We start from the raw sequence: 24,427 nt of genomic DNA, 5'->3' as shown, positions 1-24,427 counted from the left end.
CGTGGAGCTTTTTCGTTCAAGTTCGTGACCCAACTCATGGAACTACCTGAATTTTTAACATATTGTGTAAAATATTATATAAATCATACCTGAAACTCCTCAAGACCAAAACCTGCACATTTTTAAAAAATATGACAAAAACTTCCAATTTTCCCGAGTAGTAATTGTCCAATCAATGCATGTTTGACATCAAGGTCGGACGCAAATTGACCAATCCCTCGCTAGGCAGCAAATTGACCAATATGGTCGCTAGGCAGCAAGAACCCTGGGATCATGGCTGCCTACTCATTACATCAAAACAATAACAAGGTTTCCAAGGAATAGAGGTAATGCTAACCTTGCTGATCATTTTGTTTTTCAATTGATTTATCTTTATAAAGTTATGATGTGAACTGTTAAATAAAAATGATAAATAACAAATGTAGGGTTAGGGTTAGGGTTAGGGTCAGTCGGTCCGTCGGTCGATCTGGCTTGTCAGTAGGCCGATAGATGCTGTGGAGGATAGGTCAGGCTGTCGGGCCGCCGGTGGGTGGTGAGAGTGGTCGGGCCGCCGGTGGTTAGTGAGAGTGGCCTGGCCGCTGGTGGGTGCTGCAAGTGGTCGGATAGCCGGTGGGTGCTGCGAGGGGTCGGTCGGGCTGTCAGACGGCAGGTGTTGCAGCGAGCGAGCAGGCGGTCTGATGGAGCCGGCGCTATGGTGGTGTTGAAGGCTGCCCGGGCGGCATGCAGGGCAGTGCTGCTCCCCACCATCATCACCACGATGATCGAGAAGGGCATGCTGGCCGAGGTGGACGCGCTGTGGGGCCACACGTACGGAGCCCGCAGCTGGTCCCAAAGCGGCTCCAGCTCCAGCCGTGGGCAGCGCTGGAAGGGGGGCAAGTTAGGGTTAGGGTTAGGGTTTTTTCTGTCAGTGGAAGATGCCTTAGCCTTCCCGCAGCCTGGCATTGCCCCAGTCCCACTATGGCTGTGACCCCTACTCTGCACACTGGCAGTCAGTGGGGTTCAGTAAATGGGGGAACCCACAGGAACTGCCCTCACTCATTAATTAGGCTGGTTCAGGAGCCGGAACTCTGCGGCAGTCTCATTCAAAATACACACTCACAATTATATTCATATAATGTAATTATATATGATTACAGTCATATTCACAAGTCATGGTATATGGTATAATAATATATGGTTTAAATAGACTGCAACACGGAAATAGGCTCCCCATGGTGTAATATTGGTATTGGACACTAGATGGCGCTTACTTTTTCGATCTCATTTTCTAATTAGTTCAATTAATTAATGTGCAACTTTTGGCACTGACGAGTTACGACTTCCTTCTCAATTATATTTTATTTAAATTTGTGCAAAATTTCATGTAGTTCTGAGACATGGGTCACGAAATTTGATTTCTAGATGCCTTTTTGATGCTTGGCCCACAGCCTAATTATCAGAATATAATTAAATGAGTTTTATATTAATAAAGACGACTTCAAAGTGTTCGGTTCATGTGCTGATGAGAATTTCAATTGTAAAACAAGAATCCATTATAGCACATTAAAACAAGAGTCATTCAGGACTTTTCCAGTTTGCAGAATACTGCAATCATTAACCTTGGAATGATACCGATAGCATTTCCATGTACTGCAATGTGCTTCCTTTTGCTCAATGTGATGAGAGGCTCTTGTAATATTAACAAGAAAGGTTTCATCGTTCGAGATTTAATTGTGTACATTAGATTCCTTCACAAGAGCACTCACGCAGCCCCCACTATTAATTATATAATCAATTGACTATGAATAAACATCTGTATTCTGAAGATAGACACAAAATGCTGGAGTAACTCATCAGGACAGACAGCATCGCTGGATAGAAGGAATGGGCACATGTCCTTTAAACTTAGCTATCCAGTTTTTAACATTTCCTCCCTGGATATAAGGTTCTGACTGCCTATGCCTCTCTATTTTTTTTTAAATTATTTTTAGATCAGATCTCCCCTCTACCTCTGACTATCAGATCTCCCCTCTACCTCTGATATTCCAGATAAAACAATCCAAGTTTGTCCAACCTCTCTTTGGACTAATCCAGGCACCATTCTGGTAAACCTCTTCTGCATCCTGGTTCTCATAGTCAAATCTTTCACAGCCATTCCATTTTGATCCATTCCTCTGTGATCTTCTAACAACCCTCCCAGCCCCCTCTTCTCCCACTACCTCCCGCAATTTCACTGTCAGTTTCACTGTCATTTCACTGAAAGTTAGTAGCTGTGCCAATCTTTATCTCTATACTTTTTAAAGATCAATTTTTTAATTTACATTTTGATCAAACTTCTCATCAGCAATCACAACATTCTTTGGTTCTGTCTTAATTTTACACTCAAAATACTTTCCAAATTTAAAAGGTATTTATGAATGCAAGATGTTTTATTGTGTCCAAATTGAATTGTTTAATATTAGCTGAAGCTTGTATACAGCAGCTTAGAGATAAATATACTCCAAATTTATGAGATTGTTTAAAAAAAATCTCGAACATTTATGATTGTTTCAAAAGTTGCAGATAAATTTGAAAAGGTCCTTATTGCATTGAAGCAGTGATTTTCTTTTTTTTGAAAAAATTAAAATTACCTTTGATAGCATTCTTTATTACAGAACATCTGAAAGTACTTTATAGCAAATTAATTACCTTATAAATGCAGCAACTATTTCAAACTAACGAAATGTAATAACCAATTTAGAAATAGCAACAAAATAAAATAGATATAATCTGCTTTTTTAATAAAGATGTCTGAATACTAAATATCAATGTGGATATATCAGAGAACATTCCTGTTTTCATTGGAACAATGTCTCAATTTGAGTAAAGAGATATGACCTCCATTCTCCATTAAAACATTCCATTCAAAAGATGGCATCTTTAGCACTGCAGGACTTACCCTTGACTGCAGTATCTCCTAAATTATATACTGAAGCTTGTGGAATTGCATTTCAATATCCAGATGGCGGTGAATGTGTGGAATTCATTGCCACAGATAGCTGGGGAGGCCAAGTCGTTGGATATTTTTAAAGCGGAGATTGATAGGTTCTTGATTAGCAAAGGCATCAAAGGTTACGGGGTAAAGGCATTTCGTTGAGAGGGAAAAATAGATCAGCCATGATCGAATAACAGAGTACTCGAAGAGCTGAATGACCTAATTGTGATCTTATGTCTTATAAATTTATGAAACCTCAATTCCCCGATTCATACCTGAATACTAACAATGAGTAAAGGCTGACAACATGGAACATTCTGTGTTATTCTTGAAGAAACACAGGTGCTTATAAATTCAAGATTCAAAACTTGCTAAACCTCAACATGTGTTCACTTATGTCAATGATTCTGGGTGCATTATTTGTAGAATATGACATGAAAAGGAAGTTAGATATGCATTTCACGGGTGGATAATAGTCATCATTGGGATCAAGCAGTTTTTCCTCAGGCCATTTAGGATTGAGATGATGAAAAACTTTTTCACCCAGAGAGTTGTGAATCTGTGGAATTCTCTGCCATAGAAGGCAGTGGAGGCCAATTCACTGGATGTTTTCAAGAGAGAGTTAGATTTAGCTCTTAGGGCTAACGGAATCAAGGGATATGGGGAAAAAGCAGGAACAGGGTACTGATTTTGGATGATCAGCCACAATCATATTGAATGGCGGTGCTGGCTCGAAGAGCCGAATGCCTATTCCTGCACATATTTTCTATTTTTCCAAATTAAATTAGCGGTCATAAGGTGAAGGACAAATACTTGTCACATTTACAAGGTGATTTTCTAGATCAATATGTTGATGGAATAACTAGGGAAATAGCTAATGTAGATCTTGTATGGCGCAATCAGACGGCATTATTTAATTTAAAAGTTCACAATGTGCTGGAGTAACTCAGTAGGTCAGGCAGCATCTCTGGAGAACTATGATAGGTGACATTTTGGGTCACGATTACCTTTCTTCAGACTTATTCAGGATTATTTAATAAATTTGTCATTAGATATTTCACAATTTATTTCCGATCAAGATCTTTTCCATCATGAGTGATATTCAAAAGTATGGACAGGCTAAATGAAAGGTAATCAGCAGATGGAGGAGAATGCAAGGTGGTGGAATAAACAAGAAAGGCAGAGATTTTCTTTATAAAGGTGAGAGACTTAAAGAAACGTGTTCAGGAAGACCTCGGCATTCTTGTATAACACGGGCACATGCAGATACGGGAAACAATTAGGAATAAATGGTAAATTGGTCTCCATTTCAAAAGATTGTTTACCATGGCTGGAAGTCAATCATTCAGGACAGAAGAAATTACATCATCCAATGGATATGGGGGCTCACTAGCTTTGTATATATAAGACACAATTCCATAAAGGTCTTGGATTTGGAATCCAAAAGTTATATTGTTATGGAAATCAATAGTTAAGCAGTTAGCACAGGAAAACGGTGCTGAATGAAAACACCAGCCATGGTCTTATGGAACGTCGGAGCAAGCTGACAGCCGATTGCCCTACTTCCACGTCTATTTGCGTTTTTATTCAATTATACACAGATAAGGTAATAGGTATAGGCGAGTTAACCTAAGCAGGAAGGTGAATAATCAGTTGGCATAGATTTAACATTAACAGAATCTTCAGGGAAAATGACTCACTGCCTGAAAGTCTTTTGGAGGCAGCAGGTTTCGACACATTTAAAAAGAACCTAGATGAGCTCGATCTGCTGTACAATGATGCCAAGCAGGAACTGGAAAATGGAACAAGCCTCAATCGGATTTTATTAGCCAGCATGGGCATAATGAGTATGATTGAAGACAAGAAGCACTGATCAACAAAATGAGGTTCACTATTTTACATAAGTTACAAAGTCGTGATATATTCAAATGCCACACTGAACTTGTTACCTCTTATTAATTAACCCCTAACGCTAAGGAAAGTAAATAACTAAACATACCTTATACCCACTTTCCCCACACATATATTCAAAACAATATATTTTCTATGGGTGACATCCAATATCCAGGTGTATCGCATCCTGAGAGATCGGGTAAGCTGAGCAAAATATCGACTCACCATCTATATCCCCAAAATTGAGTCCCTCACTGAACTCAGTCAGTGAGGGGTCCATATTTTCAAGCGACATGTCTTCGTTCTCCATTGCTTTAACAGTGCGATGATGAAAATACTACTTCTGGGGGATAGTAATAATGGGAGCGTGACTATCCCCAACTCCCTTATTGATAAGAAACTTTGGCGTATCCGCCACTTTCGGGCAGCATTGTTGTTGCTATTCTCGGTGGCGGTGGTGCTTCCTCGGTGACAGCGGCGCCATCTTGCCGGCGGGTCGCGCCTCCCTCCCTCCCTCCCTCCCTCCCCAGGCCCCGCCCCCCGCCCGCGCGGCGTGCGGCTCGAACGGTGGCGCGAGCGGCGGCCGTTCGTCGTGTCGGGGAACACGAGACAGCGGACGGCCAATGGGCCCGCGCTCCGCCCGGTGGGGCGATGCGGCGTCACGGCCGGTCGTCATGGTGACGCGGCCTTAGTCAGAGCCGCCCGCCCGAAGCCTGAGGTCTCGGTGAGGTAACCCACTTATTATATGCGCTGAAGTAGAGTTGTAATGAGATACACGCAGTTGCATTGAGTAATATGCACTGAAGTCGACTTGTAATGAGGTACACGCAATTGCATTGAGTAATATGCACTGAAGTAGAGTTGTAAGGAATCATATGGTGCAACACAATTGTAAAAACTAACTGTTTCAGGACTGGATGAGGGATGGTCAAGATTATAAACAATGATCTCCTTACCTTTTTGTCTTTGTTTATTTATTTATTTATTTATTTATTTTAATGTCTTATTCTCTTTTTTCTGAACAGGGGGTCACAGTCCAGAACTAGGGGTCACAGTTTAAGGATAAGGGGGAAATCTTTTAGGACCGAGATGAGGAAAACATTTTTCACACAGAGAGTGGTGAATCTGTGGAATTCTCTGCCACAGAAGGTAGTTGAGGCCACAGTTCATTGGCTATATTTAAGAGGGAGTTAGATATGGCTAAAGGGATCAGGGGGTATGGAGAGAAAGCAGGTACAGGATACTGAGTTGGATGATCAGCCATGATCATATTGAATGGCGGTGCAGGCTCAAAGGGCCGAATGGCCTACTCATGCACCTAATTTCTATGTTTCTATTTTCTTTTCCTCAACTTTCTTCACTCATTCGTCTTTTTTCTTTTTCTTCACACACTATATATCTCACGCCTTTCTATCCTTTACTATCTAATATATTTTTCTTATTCTCATCTTTCTTTATTATAACAAAAAAAAAAGAAGCTGTACATAAAATGTATTATGAAAATATATATTAGGCACTTTGGTGCCATATGATTGTACTTCTAATAAAATAAAATATTTAAAAAAAAAGAAGTAGAGTTGTAATGAGATACACGCAGTTGCATTGAGTAATATGCACTGAAGTCGACTTGTAATGAGGTATATGTACTGAGGTAGACTTATGACACGATAGAACATTTTATTTATCCCAGGAGGGAAATTGATCTGCCAACTACAGTCATAAAAAACACAAAATACATGAAACATGAAATTAAAGTGACGAGTGGAAAGGATTGGGGAGAGGAGAGTCAGTCTACTCCACGACAGAAGGAGGAGTTGTACGGTTTGGTAGTCACAGGGAAAAGGGATCTCAAGATTCAAGAGAGTTTATTGTCATGTGTCCCTGATAGGACAATGAAATTCTTGCTTTGCTTCAGCACAACAGAACATTGACTACAAACTATTGACTTAATCTCCTGTGGTGTTCTGTGCTGCATCTTGGTGGAATCAGTCTGTTGCTGAAGGTACTCCTCAGGTTGACCAGTGTGTGTCACGGAGGGGGCGAGCAGTTAGTATCTTTGGCCCAAGCTGGAGGGGGTGAGCTGTATTGTCCGCAGTTTGAGGCAAAGATCCTATAGCGAGCTAAAGGATCTTTGGTTTGAGGAACATCCCGAGTCCTCCCCTCCAAGACCACCTCCCATGAATCCAACTCCGTCCCCAGGATAGTCAGCCCTCCTGATGAGTTTGTTAATCCTGTTGACGTCTGTCGACTGTCTTATAATATGCACTGAGGTTTGAGTTGACATATGTCCCAGATAGAACAACCCAAAATGTCACCAATTCCTTCTCGCCAGAGATGCTGCCTGTCCCGCTGAGTTACTCCAGCATTTTGTATCCATCATTGGTGTAAATCACCATCTGCAGTTCCTTCCCACACAGAACAATGGAATTCTTGCAGCAGCACAACAGAATATGTAAACATAGTACTCTGTAAACAATGTAATAAATGATACACGTGTGTGTACATACTCACACACACATAAAATAAACAAACTATAATAGTGCAAAAAGACAAAACCAATGCCCCCAGGTCTGTGTAGTTCAGAGCTATTTGGAGGTTGCTGTGTTTAATAGCCTAATGACTGTAGGGAAGATCCCTATCCATGTTCTTCAGAGATGCTGCCTGATCCACTGAGTTACTCCAGCACTTTTTGTCCTTTCAGCCCTTGACTGCCATTGAAATGCAAATCATCAGAGCACAGAAGCAGGATTGAATAATTTATTTTACCTTTGCATCTCAAATATTTTTACTCTGCTTCCTTTTTCTACCTAATTACACCTTTTTCATCCTGTATATTTATTTGTTTATACCATATTTATTTTTCAGGCTTCGTATATCCTTGTGGTAAGGATGTATATTACAATCAAAGAGCACAGGAAAAGGTCTTCATAATACAAGGTTCATAACTCTCCAACTCTTGGATATTATTTTGTCTTTGAACACATTTGTTTATCAGTCATAAAAATGCCAGAAAAGGCAAGGAGGGAGTTTATTTATATGGAGAGATATTGGGAGATGAGATGTTGTAATCTTGAAATCAACATTAGTAACCATTAAGTCATCGGTGGAGATGCTAAAATAGGCAAATATGTATCGCAATGACTGAAGGGAAAATCAGGGGAAAGCACATGCAACATCTTATTCAGTGTAAGTCAAATAGAAACTTAGAACGGTTAAATCGGTTAACATTAAAAATTTCCATCATGTATGAAAATTTTCAAAGAAAGGAAAAGCAGAGTTCAAGAATAAAGGACTTTATGAAACCTGTTAACAATGTTGCATTGTAGTTGGTATTTGAATTTAACAGTTTTAATCAATAACAGCCCCTCAGGTTTTCTTGGAATTTTAAAAAATTTAAATCAAACAATATTCATGCCATTGATAAAAGCCATTACTATGTAATTTAAAACTTGCCTTAACAATGTTACATGCTGGGATATCTGGAGAGGGTGCATATAGGTGTACATCAAAAAAGTAGGCCCTTCCTTCCACTAAATCTCTGCTGACCATAAAACAACCATTTACACATATCCATTTTATTCTGTGTAAGAAAGAACTGCAGATGCTGGTTTCAATCAAAGGTTGACACAAAATGCTGGAGTAACTCAGCGAGTGAGGCAGCATCTCTGGAGAGAAGGAATTAGCGATGTTTCGGGTCGAGACCCTTCTTCACTGAATGTTATTCTCGTTTTATTCTCTCCGTAAGCCCATCAACTCCCACCAGTTTCTACCACTCAACTGCAAATTGGAGGCAATATTTCCAATTAACTCCAATGGTAATGGCCAATTAACAGAACAACCTACACATTATAGTGTCATACAGCACTAAAACAGACCCTTTGGCCCATAATTACCATGCTGTTCATTGTACCTATCTGTATTAATTCCATTTACCTGCATTAGGTTTCTAGCCTGTGTACCAGCAACTGACTTATCCAGATAGTTCTTCAATATTGTGGGAGTATGGACCTAGGCCACCTCTTCAGACTCCAACTACCCTGTGTGGAAGAAAAACTCACTCAGACCTACTCTAAACCCAGTGTGCTTGGTTCCTACTCCTCACCTTCATATGTACTTTTGTTCTAGACACCTCCACCACTACCTTATCAATCCCTTTCTTAATTTTATTTACCACTGTCAGGTCACCCACAGCCTCCTCTGTCTCAGGGTAAACAAAGGACGCCTATCCGATCTTTTCCAATAAATGAAATGCTCCCATCCAGCTGAATCTCCTCTGCAGTCTCTCCAGCACAATCCTGTCCTTCGTTTCTTTAATGAGGTGACCAGAAATGTATGCAACACTCAAAGTGTAGCCATACCAATGTTTTATAAAGCTGTAACATGATGTCCTATATTCCATGCCACAGCCAATGAAGGCGTATCCCATAGGCCTTAATTACTACTTTATCCACCTGTGTTGCCACTTTCATAAATTTATGGACATACCCCAAACTCCCTCCGTACATCAACGCGCTCCATCACCCCACAATTAACTGTGTTGGCCTTCCAAAAATGCATCACATCAGCTTTGTCAAAATTAAATTCGTCCTTGAGAGGAAAGCTGAGCGCCCTGGCTCACAGGGAGAATGTGTAAACTTCATACAGACAGTACTGGTGATCAAGATTGAACCCACATCCGTGGAACTGTGAGGCAACCGCTCCACTAATTGTGCCACTCAATGCATCTGTGTGCTGGACTGGATATATAGGTTATGTAGGAACTTTCACTAAGGTTTATGACTTCAAATATGTTATTACAACATCTTTTAATTTAGCTGCTTCGGTAGAGTTCACAAATTGAAGCATCTTTTTAATAACCTAAAATATCCTAATTTCGGGAAATATTAATAAAAATCTTAACATCCCAATCTGAACCACAATAGAAAATGAACTATTTAAGCCTCACATTAATACTGTGTATTAATAAACTTTGCACAAATCTCCCAAAACAATGTAGTAATTATCAGATACGGGTGGAATTTCTCTAGCCTCCCAAAATTACTGTTGTGTTCTTCCTGTTATCAAAAAATATTTTTCGTCCCTTCAATCACCTCGCTGTATAATTAAACGTGAACACATTAATTGTAGTTTATCTGTAACTTAAGCATTTCATTTTAATGCTATTTTAATAAAATTGAGGATTTGGCTCCTACTCATGTGCCAGCATCTCCATCATCTTTTCCTCCTCAACCATTTCTCCATCCTCCCCATACCAATTATTCTTATCACTGAATTTTGTACCCAACTTCAAGATTATTCAGTTCCACTTCTATAACATTTCTGCCTCTGCTCTGAAACCATTTCATCATGTTTCATCGTCATGGCAAACTTTATATTAAATGAAATGCAATTATAAGTTGCTGATAATTTGTCCAATTTTTCCCCTTGATTTTTTTGTAACAGTGAAACTAATAAAAGATCTTAAATCCAAATTCTAATAACAAATCTATACTGTATTTCTTTTTTGCTTTCTTTCCCACCATATTGGCAGAGGGCTGAGCCAAAATGAGTTGCAATAAGTTGTAAAGCACATTATGGCTCAAACAAAAATGAATTGTAAAAGATTTATAAAATAAAACGTATGACAACATAAAAATGTAATTTTTTGAATCTCATGAATCACGTTTATTCTTTATCCCCTCAACTCGACATATCCTCTCAAATGTCAGCAAGCAATAGAATTCTTTGCATTTAACAAAAAATAATATATTTACCTAACCACTGAGACACTTCTCTAGCACCGGTAAATTACATGATTTGTAAAAGCAATTATGACCTGCATTCTTTAGTCAGATTGGTACAGTGCTCTGAAATTCCAAAGACACTGAAGAGGCTCCTTGTAATTTACGTACGTTATGAAGAGAATAATGGGAAACACAACCTTTTCCTGGTTCTCCCTCCATAGATGCTGCCTGATATGCCAAAATGTTTTGTTTTAATTCCACACAGATAATATCCCAAACCTTGAGGTTCTGGGATGAATGTTGGCAGCATTAAATGTTTACATTCTTTTCCGTCCAAATCAGACGTATTGAATGATTATTTGGCTCTTCAAAAATTTACCTGGCTAACCTTTATATACATCCTAAGCATCATAGCAGGAGTTTATCAAGTAAAATTTGACATAAAACCATATACATATTAGAACAGAGGTAGGTTTTGCAAAATATCTTATAGAGGCAAAAAGTTGGGGAAAAGGACTCCCTATATATGGAGATGCATAATATCATTCATTATTTTAATAATGCATAATGTCAGATGCATAATATCATCATATCATTCATTATTTTAATAATGCATAATATCATAAATGTATTATATCAGATGCATAATATCATTCATTATTCATTATTTTAAATAAACTGAAAATCTCGTTTGGTGACCGTAGAATTGGAACATTCAGCCTATGAGTACTATTTTATGTGTACTGCATGGGATTGAAGAAATCTCTCAGTATTTAAGATCATTCATATTTTTTTACGCCCCTGCTTTTTATTGTGAAATTGGAAAACCAAAAGTTCAACCTATACTGCACAATAGCGTTGGTACCTGCTTATATTAATTCATTATTTAACAGTCATGGAAGAAAAGGTTTGTTAGCTCAGATACTGGGGTTTTCACCAGCATTTCAGGAATTACATTCAGTAATTCAGACCTATTTTATTTACATGAATCAAAACAAATGCAGGCTTGATGACACTGCTTCTTTCAATTAAAGGTAGCAGCTCCAATGATGGCAAATACATAAAGGCTACCACCATCTTGAAATAATTTTCTTCAACCTTGTATAAGTATTGATGGCAATGAAATATTTGTAGCAGCTCCAGTCAACAGTATAGTAACAGTTTTAGCAATTGTCATATTGCTCAGTGGTCATAATTCAGATCTAGTCTTTGAAATTCTTGGCCCTTTTCGAAGCTCCTTCCTCTTATCTTCTTTTTTTCTCCTTTTCTCCTCATCCTTAAAGGCTTTACGAAAGGCATCAGTAGTCTCGATAAACTGTAAAATACAAATTACAGTGGATCAACTTGCAAATCTGATTATATATTTAAAATATTTCTCAACCTAAATTTAGCTCTCTCGGTGTTATTGTAGCTTTGCTGGTTATTGATTTATAGGCTGAACACAACAGCACATCATTTGTCCCATTAACAGTAAATAAACTATGAAACATTTTATTAGTTTGAGGGAAACAATAAGGCCTTGCAGCTTTGGATGCGATGTTGAAGCTCATCACATATATGTTGTTTGTGGACAATGACTTCTGACATTCGAAAACGTAGCCAGACTCAAAGCACGTAATTGGACAAAATATGAAAGTTTAACAATTAATTCTGTGTTTTGGCAAAGTCACTGCATTATGGAACCACCAAATAACTGGAAAAAAAGACCAACGCAAAATTATGTTATTGAAAATAATTTCTGAAGTCACAAAATATGTCACATGTAAGAAATTACTTGAAAGATGCAGTTGTCTTTACATGTATTACTACAACTGGAATTACATGACAGTTACACCTGAGAAACAAGTCATTCAGCCCAACTGGAATAAAGGTTTTATGCTCCACATAAGCTTCCTCCAACCCTATCTCTTCATGCCGTAGCAGAAACCTGACGTCCTACACCACCAAAAACGACTATTGTTCCCACAACTAACAGGTTCTTGACCAACCTGCACAACTCTTATCTTACCTCGATAACAGACGATGATGGTTCACCTCTTGCACTTGTGTTTTCTTCTAATTGTGTTTTCAATTCATGTCTTTTTGTTTTTGCAGTCTTTTAGACATTTTATGTGTAATTTAAGTAGAATTTATTTTTGTATGTTTGAGTCCATGGTGCTGCTGCACCCAAGAATTTCATTGTACCTGTACCTCACTGTACGTGTGTACATAACAATAAACTCGCTTTGACTTGACTTTTCTTTTCACCATAGCAGAAACATATAAAACTAGAGGGCAAAAGTAAAGGGTGAGAGGTTTACCTAGAATTTGAGGAAGATTTTATTTCCTCTGCATTAGGTACTTGGCATGTGAGTGGCAGTCTAAGGGAGAGTGGTAGAGGCAGAGACTCACAACATTTAATAAGGATCTGTATGAGCACTTAAATATTTATACGACGAGCAGAATAGGATTAGTATAGACCTATACCCGATGATCGGCATGGACAAGGTAGAATGAAGTGCTTGTTTCTTTACTATATGACTCAAGAAATCTATAACTTCCACTGAGTTCCATTCATCCTTCAACACTGTGCTGATAATTGGTTCCAGTTTTAGAAAATTCTGAACCTTATTTTGAAATCCTTTTGTGGCTTTGCTTCTTTATCAATTTTGTCCACCCACACAGAATTGTGGGATTATTAGAACTTCTCCAATTCTGGCCTCTTGAACATCTTCACTTTTCATTTCCAACATCTTTATGATGCTCCTCAACAACTTGGTCATAAGCTATCTGTTTCCAGATTTCTAATATCTGTTTTAACCAACAAAACAATTCAAACTTGAAGTGCTGGAGCAAGTGACTACAAATATCCAGAGGGGAAATAATAGAAGAAAAGCAATTAGAAAAAAATGAACAATGGAAAAACAGACAATTATTACTATACTTACATCGTCATCCTCATCTTTAAATGGATTTTTATAGTCAGGAGATTTTTCATTGATCCCAAGCTCCTGTGCCATCTGTTGATCAGGGAAACAAATAAAAAGCATGTTGTAAATGCTGTCTTTTCTATCCTGCATCTCAAACTATTGCCATGATAACCAACAGATTACATGGATTTAAATGATCTGTGGGAAATTAGAAATAAATATTACTGAAAAGAATTTGGTGTGAAAGTAAATATTTCTAAGATCTTTCATTAGAAATTAAAATCACAGAATTCCATCACATGGATATATTTGATTGCCAACCCACGTTATATTTTACCGGCATTAGTGCCCCAATTGATCACTATCAATCGCCCATTTAATCTAATCTCAATTACCCTACTTTTTAGTCTCCTCAACGTGCCATCAACTCCTTACGGATACTACCATTCACCTACAGATCAGAGGCAATTTACAAAGGCCAATTAACCTACCAAACCATATCTACAGGGCAGAGGGGATACCTAGAAACCCACATGCACAGAGAAAAATTGCAGACTCCACACACACACACAGCACCCAGTCAGGACTGAACCCGGTCTTTGGTGTTGTGAGGCAGAAGCCCTACCTGCTGCGCAGATGTATACAATAATAGGGTTAGATAAAGAAAGGTGCATGGAGGTTTGTGTAGAGCATACATTTTTTAATAGGCCAGTTGACCGTTTGGGGCAGTTGGCTGAATGTAGCACATCAACACAAGTTATGTAAATAAATTGTTTTTTGAAAAAGTGTGCTGCTGGCAAAGCTGCTGCCTCAGAGCACCAGAGACCCGGGTTCGATCTTAACCTCTGGTGCTCTAGTGTGGAATTTGCACGTTCTCCCTGTGGGATTACTCCGGGTGCTCCGATTTCCTCCCACATCTCAAAGACCTGTGGGTTTGTGGGTGAATTGGCCTCTGTTAATTGCCCCAAGTTTGTAGGGGGTGAGTGAGAAAGTGGAATAATATAGAACTAGAGTGAGCGGGTGATCGATGGTTGACAGGTGGGTTCTAAGGCCTGTATCACTAAAAACGAAACTATTATTTGGCAGATGACAGTTCTACAATTTTCCACTAGGTGGTGCCAGTTATCTTTTCTTCAGATTGATGGTTGACTTTCCTTTTACACTGAGTATAATTCCTCCAGAATTTGTATCTAAACACAACACAATAGTGTTATCTATGCAAATGGTTCCATTAAAAACAAACCCTTTAAACACATATTTTTGCTCACCAGATTCAGAAGCTGAGTGTGAGGACCTTCATCAAAAACTCCTGTTTGGTTACAGAAACTGATTCCCCATCGGATTAGGTTGTTCCAGTTAGAGTTTCGGTCATAGTAATAGTGGACAATCTTAGGGAAACGCAGTGCGACATCCCCAAAGAAGGCCGTGTTTTCAACAATGTGTGAATAAGCTGAAAAGCAAATCAGGATTGGCTGTTAGAAAGATTTATTTGTATCAGTTTGGAAATAATATATTGGATAATATAATAATACATTGGATAATATGTCAGATAATAAAATATTCAAATTTGCAAATATAATTATAAATTCCATATATTGAACTCCACATGCGAGCTTTACTAAATCTCCTGAAAGTGCTGGCATCCTGAAAACAATACGTAGATTACAATTCCCCTAATAATGAAGAGAGATGCAATGGAAACACGTCCTTTTTCTGTTAGAGGTATTGTTGATCGTTTTACATGTTCAGCTTTCATATCTGCTAGATGATCATTTTATCAACTGCAGCAGATATGATAGCTGAACATGTATAGGAAGGAACTGCAGATGCTGGTTTAAACCAAAGATAGGCACAAGATGTTGGACTAACTCAATGGGACAGGCAGCATCTCTGAGGAGAAGGAATGGGCGACATTTCGGGTCGAGATCCTTATTCAGCTGAACATAATCAGCCAATATCTACATCCAGTAATTTTAACTCATTCTTAAATTGTGGTTGCTGCTGGTAAGTTTGGGAGTTATTCTCCATCTCTAATTTGTTCTGGAGAACACACTGACCATTGTTAAACTGCTGGAGTTCGTTGGATGAAATTGCAACACTGTTAGTAAGTAGACTCCCAGTAGATGCAGTAAGAATAATGATCAGACATGGAGATTGTAACTTGTTTTCCCTTCCATTGCTTTGGACACTTAGACTAATCTAGAATCCAATGAATATAGAAATGGGCCCATTGAAACTACTTGCTTAGCTGGGAAAAGAGAAGTTTGGAGGATGACACAGAAAGCGATGGAGTGTTGTAACCAACTGGTCAGCTCCTTCACTATCTTTCTCTTCCCACTTTCTGGTCCTTTGAAATCAATGAATCATCATCACCAGCCTACCAAGCAGTTTTACCCTTTTCACTGAATAATTAAAAAATTCTCAAATAATCATTTTCTGGTCAATTAAAATAGTCCCCAGCAGCCCAAGCCTGAAAGGATAGTTTAGTTTATTGACACATGTACCAAGGTACAGTGAAAAGCTTTTGTTGCATGCTAACCAGTCAGTGGAAAGACCATACATGATTACAATCGAGCTACCTCAGGGAATGCTGCTATTCACTGTGAGTGTATCAGCTTGGAACACATGCTGAAATTTAGTGAGACGTGAACCACAACATTCTGACTCAGGGTCAAGCGGCACCACTGACCCATGACTACTTCTCTCACAAGCAAAGGGCAAATGAAATTTTGTAAATGATTTTGTTTCATACAGAGCATAACATAAGGAAAAGTTTATTCAAACTATACCTACCATCTTTGAGTTTCTCATCATGAGGTAGTGGTCCATCAGCTTGTACATCAGCACCAATCAGTTTCGACTTGGAGTCTTCTAGTACCTGGAATGAGCAAAAATCAAAATGTGTTTCAACTGATTTTTCCCAACTTATTTTTAAACCAGTTATGAAGAAATGAGTTTAGTGACAGTATCCTTTCACGGTGTCCCATTTTTATTAAGATTTCTTTCTTTTAGACTCTGATTGTTGCTAACTTATGAGCTTGGTTTAAAAGGGGAAAACAAAGGTAGTTGTGGGGGATAAAGTGGAGGGAAACAGGGGTGGGGGGGGTGGTTGAACGAGGTTATCTAAAATTGGAGAGTTCGATATTCTTATGTTGTGGGTGTAAATGACCCAAGTGGAATATGAGGTTTTGCCTCACTCTGGCAAAAGTGACATTTAGACTATAGATTGGGTCAGGATCTTCAGACTAATAGAGGAAGGGGAGAAAGCTGGAAAAGGGAGGTGGGGATGTAGTCCAGCCTGGCAAATGATAGCAGGTAGTACATACAGGTGAGGGGGGAGGTGATTGGAGTAAACAAAGGCTTGATGTGAAAAGGAAACAAAAACGTGTCAGATATAGAACAAATGAATGAAAGATATGCAAAAAAGTAACGCTGATAAAGGAAACAGGCCATCGCTAGCTGTTTGCTGGGTGAGAACGAGTACAATGAGACTCAACGATGTGCCGTTTAGAGATTGCATTAATATTCCCTGTTTAATATATAAAGTGGGACATCTGTAGCATTTCCAAACAATATTTGACATTCCACAACATAAGGAGATAGCAGAGCAACAATGTAGAGGAACATCTTAAACAAGAGGAAATAATAAACTTGGAGTAAATTAGCAAACATGTTTCAGAGCTCAATCACCAGCCTTTGGAAGAATAGCTAGCAGTGATGGAGAGTTTCAATAAAAATGGAGAAACATAAGAGGCCAGAAGCAGAGAAAAGAGAATCCCAGAAAGATGTAGGGCTGAGAGATAGACATGAAGGGATTTTTTTTTAAAAGAAGAACATTTTACAATTGACTCTTAGCTTGACCAAGAGCTATAAGCAACTAACCAAAGGTGATGACGAACAGACGATGGAAATTAGGATAGGCAACAGAATTTTAAAAGAACTCAAAATCTACGGAGGATGTAAATAGGAAAGCCCATTAGAATCTTAGTACAGACCAGATGTAACGAAACCACGGTGTCAGGAGTATCCGAGCTCAGGGAAAGGTGGTGTCATGGAGGTGGAAGTAGGTGGTTTAGATGATGGGATATGTATGGTCGGATAGGGCAAATGTATGCAAACTGTCTTGGCTGGCCTCGGAGTGGCCAGGGGGAATCTTGGTTTGGTTACATAGTTTGTGCAGGCACCATAATAACGTTTGTGGAATTTATCCAAGCTACTTCTCTTTGCTCACCTTGAATAATCCTTTCAACATGATGTCAATAATCTTGTATTGTTGATTTATATCATTTAATTCAATCATGTTCTTCAATGCATGCATCTGGTCTTTGCGTTTAGTTTCAAACAACTTCCTATCTAAAGACCAGTGTTGTTCAGGAAAATATTCAGAAACACAGATTAGAAATTGTTCTTTATTTATTCGTTCACAGAATATGAACATCGCTGGATATGTCAGTGTTTATCATCTATTCCCAATTGCCCCTGAAGTGAGAAGGCAGATAAGAGTCAACCTCTTGCCACAATAGATAAGAACAGTGGATTTTCTTCCCTAAAGCACATTGGTGAAGCAGGTGGGTTTTTCTGACAATCCAAACATTTTATGATTAATGTTACTGAAACTAGCTTTTGTTTTAGATATTTAAAATTTCCTTATTTAATTAAACTTATATTCCCCAGTTGCCAATTTGCGATTTAAACTCGTGCCTGTCATCAAGGCTCAGCACTCTGGCTAGCTCAGGAACTTAACCCCAATGTTGCAATTCTCTCTTCACCCAATAACTACATCTGCTTGCATAAAATACAGAAAAGATATTACAGGGTGCTTTATCACACAAAATAAATCAGAACATAATCAAAGAGTGGGCAAAGAGATAAGTTTTAAAGGAGTAAAGAGGGGCGTCAAGGCAAGGCATGGACTTTCAGAGTTTAATGCCCTGGCAGGTGAAGGCACATTAACCAACAACAGAGCAAGTAATATGGGGAAATTCACTGCAAGTTACAAAGAGTTAGAGGATGGCAAGGCCATGGGAGGCTTTGAGAACAAAGACGAGAATTTTAAAACCGAGACGTTGCTTAACTGTTGATCAGTGTGCATGAAAGTAATAGGATTGGGGCTCGGTGTGAGTTAGGAATATTTAGCAGATTTGAGTGGCTTCCACGTTGAAAAGGATTAAATGCCAAAGACCAGTTGGAATTGTAATGGAATAGACGAGTCTTGATATAACCTCGGATGCAGCTGGGTCTGGAAGTAAAAACAGTCATTCTTAGTCATGGAACACAATTGAAGTCTGAAACTCAATTTGGGGCAAACATTTAACCTTAGTGTGTATCAGATTTGGTTTACAATGCTAGGAATTGATATTGAGCAAATAGGGAATGATGGTGCTAGCTTTTAAATGACATTTAGACATCTTGTACAAATGGAGTTCTAGTTGCAAGCATGGGCTGGAGCTGTGCTTGAAATGGACACTGCACACTAATCCACTGCACCCTTGCTGTTTCAGGAGGCTAGTTTTTGGCATGTTTGTCTTGACTTTCCAGTAAGTTTGAGAAGATTATCGAGCGAACAAAGCCCATCATTGCCACAAAGGATACAGATTTCTAGACTTGAATCCAAGTTTCGCTTTTGACCAATGGAAGGTCTGAATGCAGTGAAACACATGCTGATCACAATCACACAGATCTGCAGAACATCCATGATCTAAGAGACTACTTTAAAAGATAGACATTTGTTAAATATCAAAAGAAACAGATTTCCAAGACGGACAGTTTAAGGGGATTTTAGATCCATTCTATTTCTCACTGACATCTTTAACACACAGAAAGATTCTGGATGAAGTTTTTTGCACAGTGGAAAAATAATGAAAGCTGAATTGTACACACTTTATGCAAAATGCAAAAATTTTAATGTTACATTGAAAACTGAACTACATCTTACCCATTGCGCAGAATTCTCAAACTGGTCAACTGTTTCTAGTGGCAGCTACACCACATGTATTTCTATTCAGTAAATGATAGCCCTCCCACACTCACATGCAGGCTAGCTTTACATTGTTCACTGTTCAGGCAAGGATTCCACATGTACCACATCTTCTGGATATCTGTCCAGCAGTTCCAAGAAGTAGTGTTGACTTCAGAGTATTTGCTGTCGGTGTCAACTTGTACAATGGGATTCACTAGCACTGATTAAAAAATACATCACTAACTGAAACATTAACTTTGTTTCTCACTCCATAGATGTTGCATGACCTGGTATTTTCCGTTTTACCTACATGAATGTTCCTATTTCTCTGATGTTGATGGATGGGTCTCATCCTGTTGGATAGGGTCATTCAGATCTGCGTCTGTTTTCTTGTTGTGCTCTGGAATAGATGTTCCAATTTGCCAGACTACTCAGAACATAGAAAAATACAACACAGGAACAGGTCCTTTGGCTCACAATGTCTGTGCTAAATATGATACCAAGATAAACTAATGTCATCTGTCTACACATGACAGAGACAGCTCCCATCTCACTACGTCCCATATTGCTGAAGTCAAATGACTAAACCTGCATCACTCCCCATTTCGGCAGAATAGCAGTGATAAAGTTGTAAATCATACAACCATCACAACACAAAATTACAATTCTATTTATCTTGGAAATTTGAAATAAAAATAAGTTTCTGGAAGTGCTCAGTAGAATCTGCAACATTTGTCAGAAAATTGAGTTAATGTTTCATTCAGTGACCACTCAGTCAAAACACTCACTTTCTGCTTTTTACCTATACGGCAGAAAGGGTAAAATGTACATACAAATACCCATGCATACAAGTATTATGATTACATGCCCATCTGTAGTGACTGGGCCCTCCTGCTTACTATTTAAAAATCCAATTATCCACATTATAATACCCATTTACTTCCCGTGATTATACGGTTAAGTATTATAGGTTAGAAATGTTAATTTAACATGCAACAAATCCTTTTGAGTGTTGGCTAAGTGTTCTCAATCAGTGTGGAATTACAGCTGCTGCTGTCTGGTGGAACTCTTCTTGAATCTAAGGTAAAATACCAGGATTGAGGAAACAGTCCAGTAGCAAAAGGAAGATTGAACTTTAGTAATGCTTCCGTGTTAATGACTTGAGACAAAAAGGCTTGAGAGGGAAGGAACTATTGTTTCATCTATCTGGTTAGAAACTGAGGCCCAAAGTTTATTGTGATAGTTTAAATTTTCTGTCCCCTGTTATTCTCTTACTCGTGCCTATTACTTCATAAAACCACAGTCTGTGGTCAGGTAAATTATTGCTGTGAAAGAGTATTTATGGATCATATACTTTTCATACCAACACAGCAGAGATCAGCAGCTTATTTTAAAAACGCAACCAATATGGCACAATTCTTGCATTATTTTTTTTAGAAGCAACCATTTATATTCTTGAAAAACTGTTTAGTATTTCTAGTCATCTATCCAAGGCCTACAGCTGATAATTGAGGCTGGAAACAGAGTGTGTTTTACAGAATATGGTGTAAATTGAATTGAATCTGACAATATTGGTGGGAACCAACCTGTGCTGAAGAGAAATCCACCCATTCTCATCAACCTGGTAGGGGTGCAATATAACAATCAGGAGTGTAAGTACCAACTGAGTTCCCTCCCTTCCTCGCCTCAGTCACCCAGAGATACGGTAGTCAATAAGTGTGACCATTGCTGAAGTTACCTAACACAAGACCAGAATTCAACCTGGGGTCTTCCACCCCATGCAGAACAGTTGAAGATTGACATTAGTGTCAGTGAGAAAAACACAAGCAGGCACTTTAGCCCATGATCCAATGCTGATCATCAACCACCCATTTACACTAATCATGAGTACATGTTTTAATTCTCAGCACATTCTCATCAACTTCACCTACGTCCTACCACTCACCTAGGGAAGCAGGTACATGCTCTCCCTTCAAAGTGGCAACACAGGTAGACAGGGTGGTGAAGAAGACGTTTGGCACCCTTGCCATCATTGGTCAGGTTATTAAGTAAGGAGCTGGGATGTCATCCCAACTCCTTACTCTGTGCAAGACATTGGAATAGCCACATTTGGAGTACAGTTCTGGTTGCCCTGCGAAAGGAAGGTTTTCATTAAACTAGAAAGGGTGCAATAAAGATCTGCATGGTTGTTTAGGGAGGGACTGCAGATGCTGGTTTATACCAAAATGCTGCAGTAACTCAGGTCAGGCAGTATCTCTAGAGAAAGGGAATGGTTGACTGGAGGGTTTGAGTTATATGGAGAGGCTGGATCTTTTCCCTGGAGCCAAGGAGGCTGAGGGCTAACTTCTTAGAGGTTTAGGAATCATAAGGGCAATCAATAAGGTGAATAACCACAGTCTTTCCGCCAGAGTAGGAGAGTCTAAAACTCGAGAGCACAGGTTAGAAGTGAGAGGGGACAGATTTAAAAGGAACTTGCGGGGAAAGCTTTGCACACACAGGGTGGTGTGTACATGGAACAAGCTACAGAGGAAGTGGCAACAACTGCGAGTACAATTAAAATACATTTGTACAGGTACATGGACAGCAAAGGATTGGGGAGGATATGGGGCCAAGCGCAGGTGGGACTAGCTCGGTCGGCATGGAGGGGTCCATCCCTGATAGACACGAAATGCTGGAGTAACTCAGCGGGACAGGTCGGGTCGAGACCCTGTTCAGACTCAGAGATGCTGAGTTACTCCAGTATTTTGTGTCCATCTACGGTATAAAGCAGCATGTGCTGTTCCGTCTTCCACCCTCCATCCCTGACACCGGCGCCGACACCGAGTCCCGGGGCCTTCAGGAGCCGCTCACCATTCACCTGTTCGCTGTGAAACAGCGAGCACTGCGGGGAGGAGCCCGGGGCTACCGGCGGCAGGCAGCAGTGGGCCGGCCCTCGGCTACTGCACGCAGCGCACAAGGGAACGGTCGGGCCTACCGAGCGGGAGCGGGAATCATTGAGGAACCATCGCCGCCGCACCTCCGCTCACCTCCAATCCCAGCGCACAACTGACTGCGCATGCGCCTCCTGGCGGGCGGGGCTTTGCGCCACGCGCAGTGACCGCGCTGCCAACTGAGCTGTCACTCAAACCCCAGGCTGCCGGAGTGCACAGGTGTCGCTGCAGCAAAGCCGCCGCCACCACATGCACATGCAGCCGAGCTCTTTCAATACAATACCATTTATTTGTTGTCATTTTAACCCAGAGGTTCAAACGAAATTTGGTTTCTGCAGTCATACAAACAAGAAGAAGAACCAAGACACAACACAATTTACACGAACATCCATCACAGTGAATCTCCTCCTCACTGTGATGGAAGGCAAAGCCTTATCTCCCCCCTGCTCTCCTCGTTCACCTCCCGATGTCAGAGTCAAAGCCCCCGGCGGGCGATGGTAAATAAACACATACGACCTTAACAGTCCGCGCAGATTTTTGACCGACTTGCATTCTTTCTGAATCCAGGTTATTACCGTGGGTTAAGAGTCCGGCATTAATGGATGACATTAATTGTCCAAGGCCAACAGCATTATAAAAGACCCCACACATCTCCATCAAGGACTCTTCACTCTGCTGACCAGTATCTTTGCTGCTGACCTGGGCAAAATGTATCGTAGTATAAGGAGCAGAACGGCCAGGTTCTGCAACAGCTTCTTCCCCCGAACCATCAGACTCTTGAATTCCATATAATGTGCCGCCACTATTATCTATTTTATCCTTTTGTTATTTTATGTTGCACGGTGAGCCAGATGCAACGAAATTTCATTCAAACTTGCATTTGTTGGTATATTTTTGAATGACAATAAAGTCTGAGTGATTGATTGACATTCAGTGCATTACTGCTGTCTCATAACAGCTGCTTTGAACAATTTCTAACTTTCATCCAGACAATCGTGTGTCACCAGCTTTTAAAGGGGGTTCCTGGTAGATTAGGATCATATGGCTCGGTATAAAAGTGGGGAATCTAGGACAGATACCACCCCTTCCCTCTAGCATTTTCCTTTTCCTGTTTTCATTCCCTTTTAAGAAGCTAATACTGCTGATTTAACTGCCAGTGTGCAGGACTGTCAAGCTTCCTGGTGCATCTCCTAATTTCATCTTTGTGAGAACGAATGACTTCAACTCTTTCTGCTAGTTTCTTACCTCTGTATCCGGTCATTGCAATATACATTTACAAAGTTAAAGCTTCCAGATGCTAGCTATTCTGCATTAGAAATAATTCAAACACCACGCCTGTCTTCATCAATGGGTCGGTGGTGGAGTTAACAACTTCAAGTTCCTGGGCCTGCATATCTCTGAGGATCTGTCCTGGACCCAGCACATTGATGCAATCATAAAGGAAGCCCATTAATGCCTCTACTTCCTTAGAAGATTGAGGAGATTCAGCATGCCAACAAATACTCTATTGAACCTCATCAGGTGTGTGGTAGAGAGCATATTGACTGGTTGCATCATGCCTGGTTCGGCAACTCGAACGCCCAGGCACAAAGGAAATTTTAAAAAGTGGTGAACACTGCCCGGTCCGTCACACAAACTGATCTCCCCACTTTTGAAAGCAGTAATATCCAGGTTCAGGAACAGCTTCTTGCCAACAACCATCAGGCTATTGAACACTACAAACTCCAACGAAACTCTGAACTACGAGATGCCCAGCATGCACTAAGAAATTTGGGCTTCGTTTTCTTTGTACTAAATTGTTTTTTAATTTATTGAACATTTCTGTTTGTTCATTCTATTTTCTATTAAGTACTGTATTTACAAACCTGTTGTGCTACATCTGCAAGTAAGAATTTCATTCATAGAAAGAACTGTCTCCATGTTGCATAACTCTTGTGAAATTGAGCGAGGTGAGGCAGAGGTAGGCTAGCCTGGATCTAACTGAATTGCTGGATTTTGAGGGAACTGCAGACTCCACCACACCACATGCAGAGATCCCCTACCTGAAACAGGATATGGAA

General features: G+C 39.8%; 2 protein-coding genes and 1 long non-coding RNA gene across 14 annotated transcripts in view; 1 reads left to right on the top strand and 2 right to left on the bottom strand.

The window, feature by feature from the left end:
• The window catches only part of srebf2 (sterol regulatory element binding transcription factor 2), a 29,413-nt gene extending 24,046 nt beyond the window's left edge, over positions 1-5,367 (bottom strand). For both annotated transcript variants that reach the window (XM_033013475.1, XM_033013476.1), the window contains exon 1: positions 5,072-5,367. In XM_033013475.1, coding sequence (XP_032869366.1) covers positions 5,072-5,156 — 85 coding nt within the window. In that variant the 5' untranslated portion in view covers positions 5,157-5,367. The remainder of the gene's footprint in view (positions 1-5,071) is intronic.
• A 46-nt stretch (positions 5,368-5,413) lies between these two features.
• LOC116967040 lies at positions 5,414-18,172 on the top strand. Of its 2 annotated transcripts, XR_004410125.1 has the most exons (3): positions 5,414-5,575; positions 7,712-7,783; positions 17,906-18,172. It is a non-coding gene; the product is annotated as an uncharacterized LOC116967040 (long non-coding RNA). The 2 variants fall into 2 exon arrangements; XR_004410124.1 differs by lacking the exon at positions 7,712-7,783.
• On the bottom strand, positions 10,442-22,497 carry ccdc134 (coiled-coil domain containing 134). Of its 10 annotated transcripts, none has more exons than XM_033013481.1 (8): positions 22,288-22,497; positions 19,744-19,837; positions 19,071-19,187; positions 17,710-17,831; positions 16,272-16,356; positions 14,747-14,928; positions 13,497-13,568; positions 10,442-11,884 (listed from the first exon to the last, which is right to left on the bottom strand). In XM_033013481.1, the coding sequence occupies exons 3-8, from the start codon at positions 19,171-19,173 to the stop codon at positions 11,759-11,761; spliced, it is 690 nt and encodes a 229-aa protein (XP_032869372.1). In that variant the 5' UTR covers positions 19,174-19,187; positions 19,744-19,837; positions 22,288-22,497; the 3' UTR covers positions 10,442-11,758. The 10 variants fall into 10 exon arrangements, with proteins under 10 accessions (XP_032869372.1, XP_032869373.1, XP_032869375.1 ...); XM_033013482.1 differs by having other exon boundaries at positions 22,295-22,497; XM_033013484.1 differs by lacking the exon at positions 19,744-19,837.
• Positions 22,498-24,427: the final 1,930 nt, after the last annotated feature.

This window comes from Amblyraja radiata, chromosome 38 (genome assembly GCF_010909765.2).
Source record: "Amblyraja radiata isolate CabotCenter1 chromosome 38, sAmbRad1.1.pri, whole genome shotgun sequence".
NCBI lineage: Eukaryota > Metazoa > Chordata > Chondrichthyes > Rajiformes > Rajidae > Amblyraja > Amblyraja radiata.
The sequence above is the reverse complement of the archived record's forward strand: the minus strand, read 5'-3'. Positions and strand labels throughout refer to the sequence as shown.

Coding starts and splice junctions, on each gene's coding strand:
- ccdc134 (XM_033013481.1), bottom strand. CDS start 19,173: ATGGATGTTCTGCAGATCTGTGTGATTGTGATCAGCATGTGTTTCACT. Junction 14,929..16,271: donor TGATGAGAAACTCAAAGATG/GTAGGTATAGTT, acceptor TTTGCTTTTCAG/CTTATTCACACATTGTTGAA. Junction 11,885..13,496: donor TTAAAGATGAGGATGACGAT/GTAAGTATAGTA, acceptor TGTATTTTACAG/TTTATCGAGACTACTGATGC.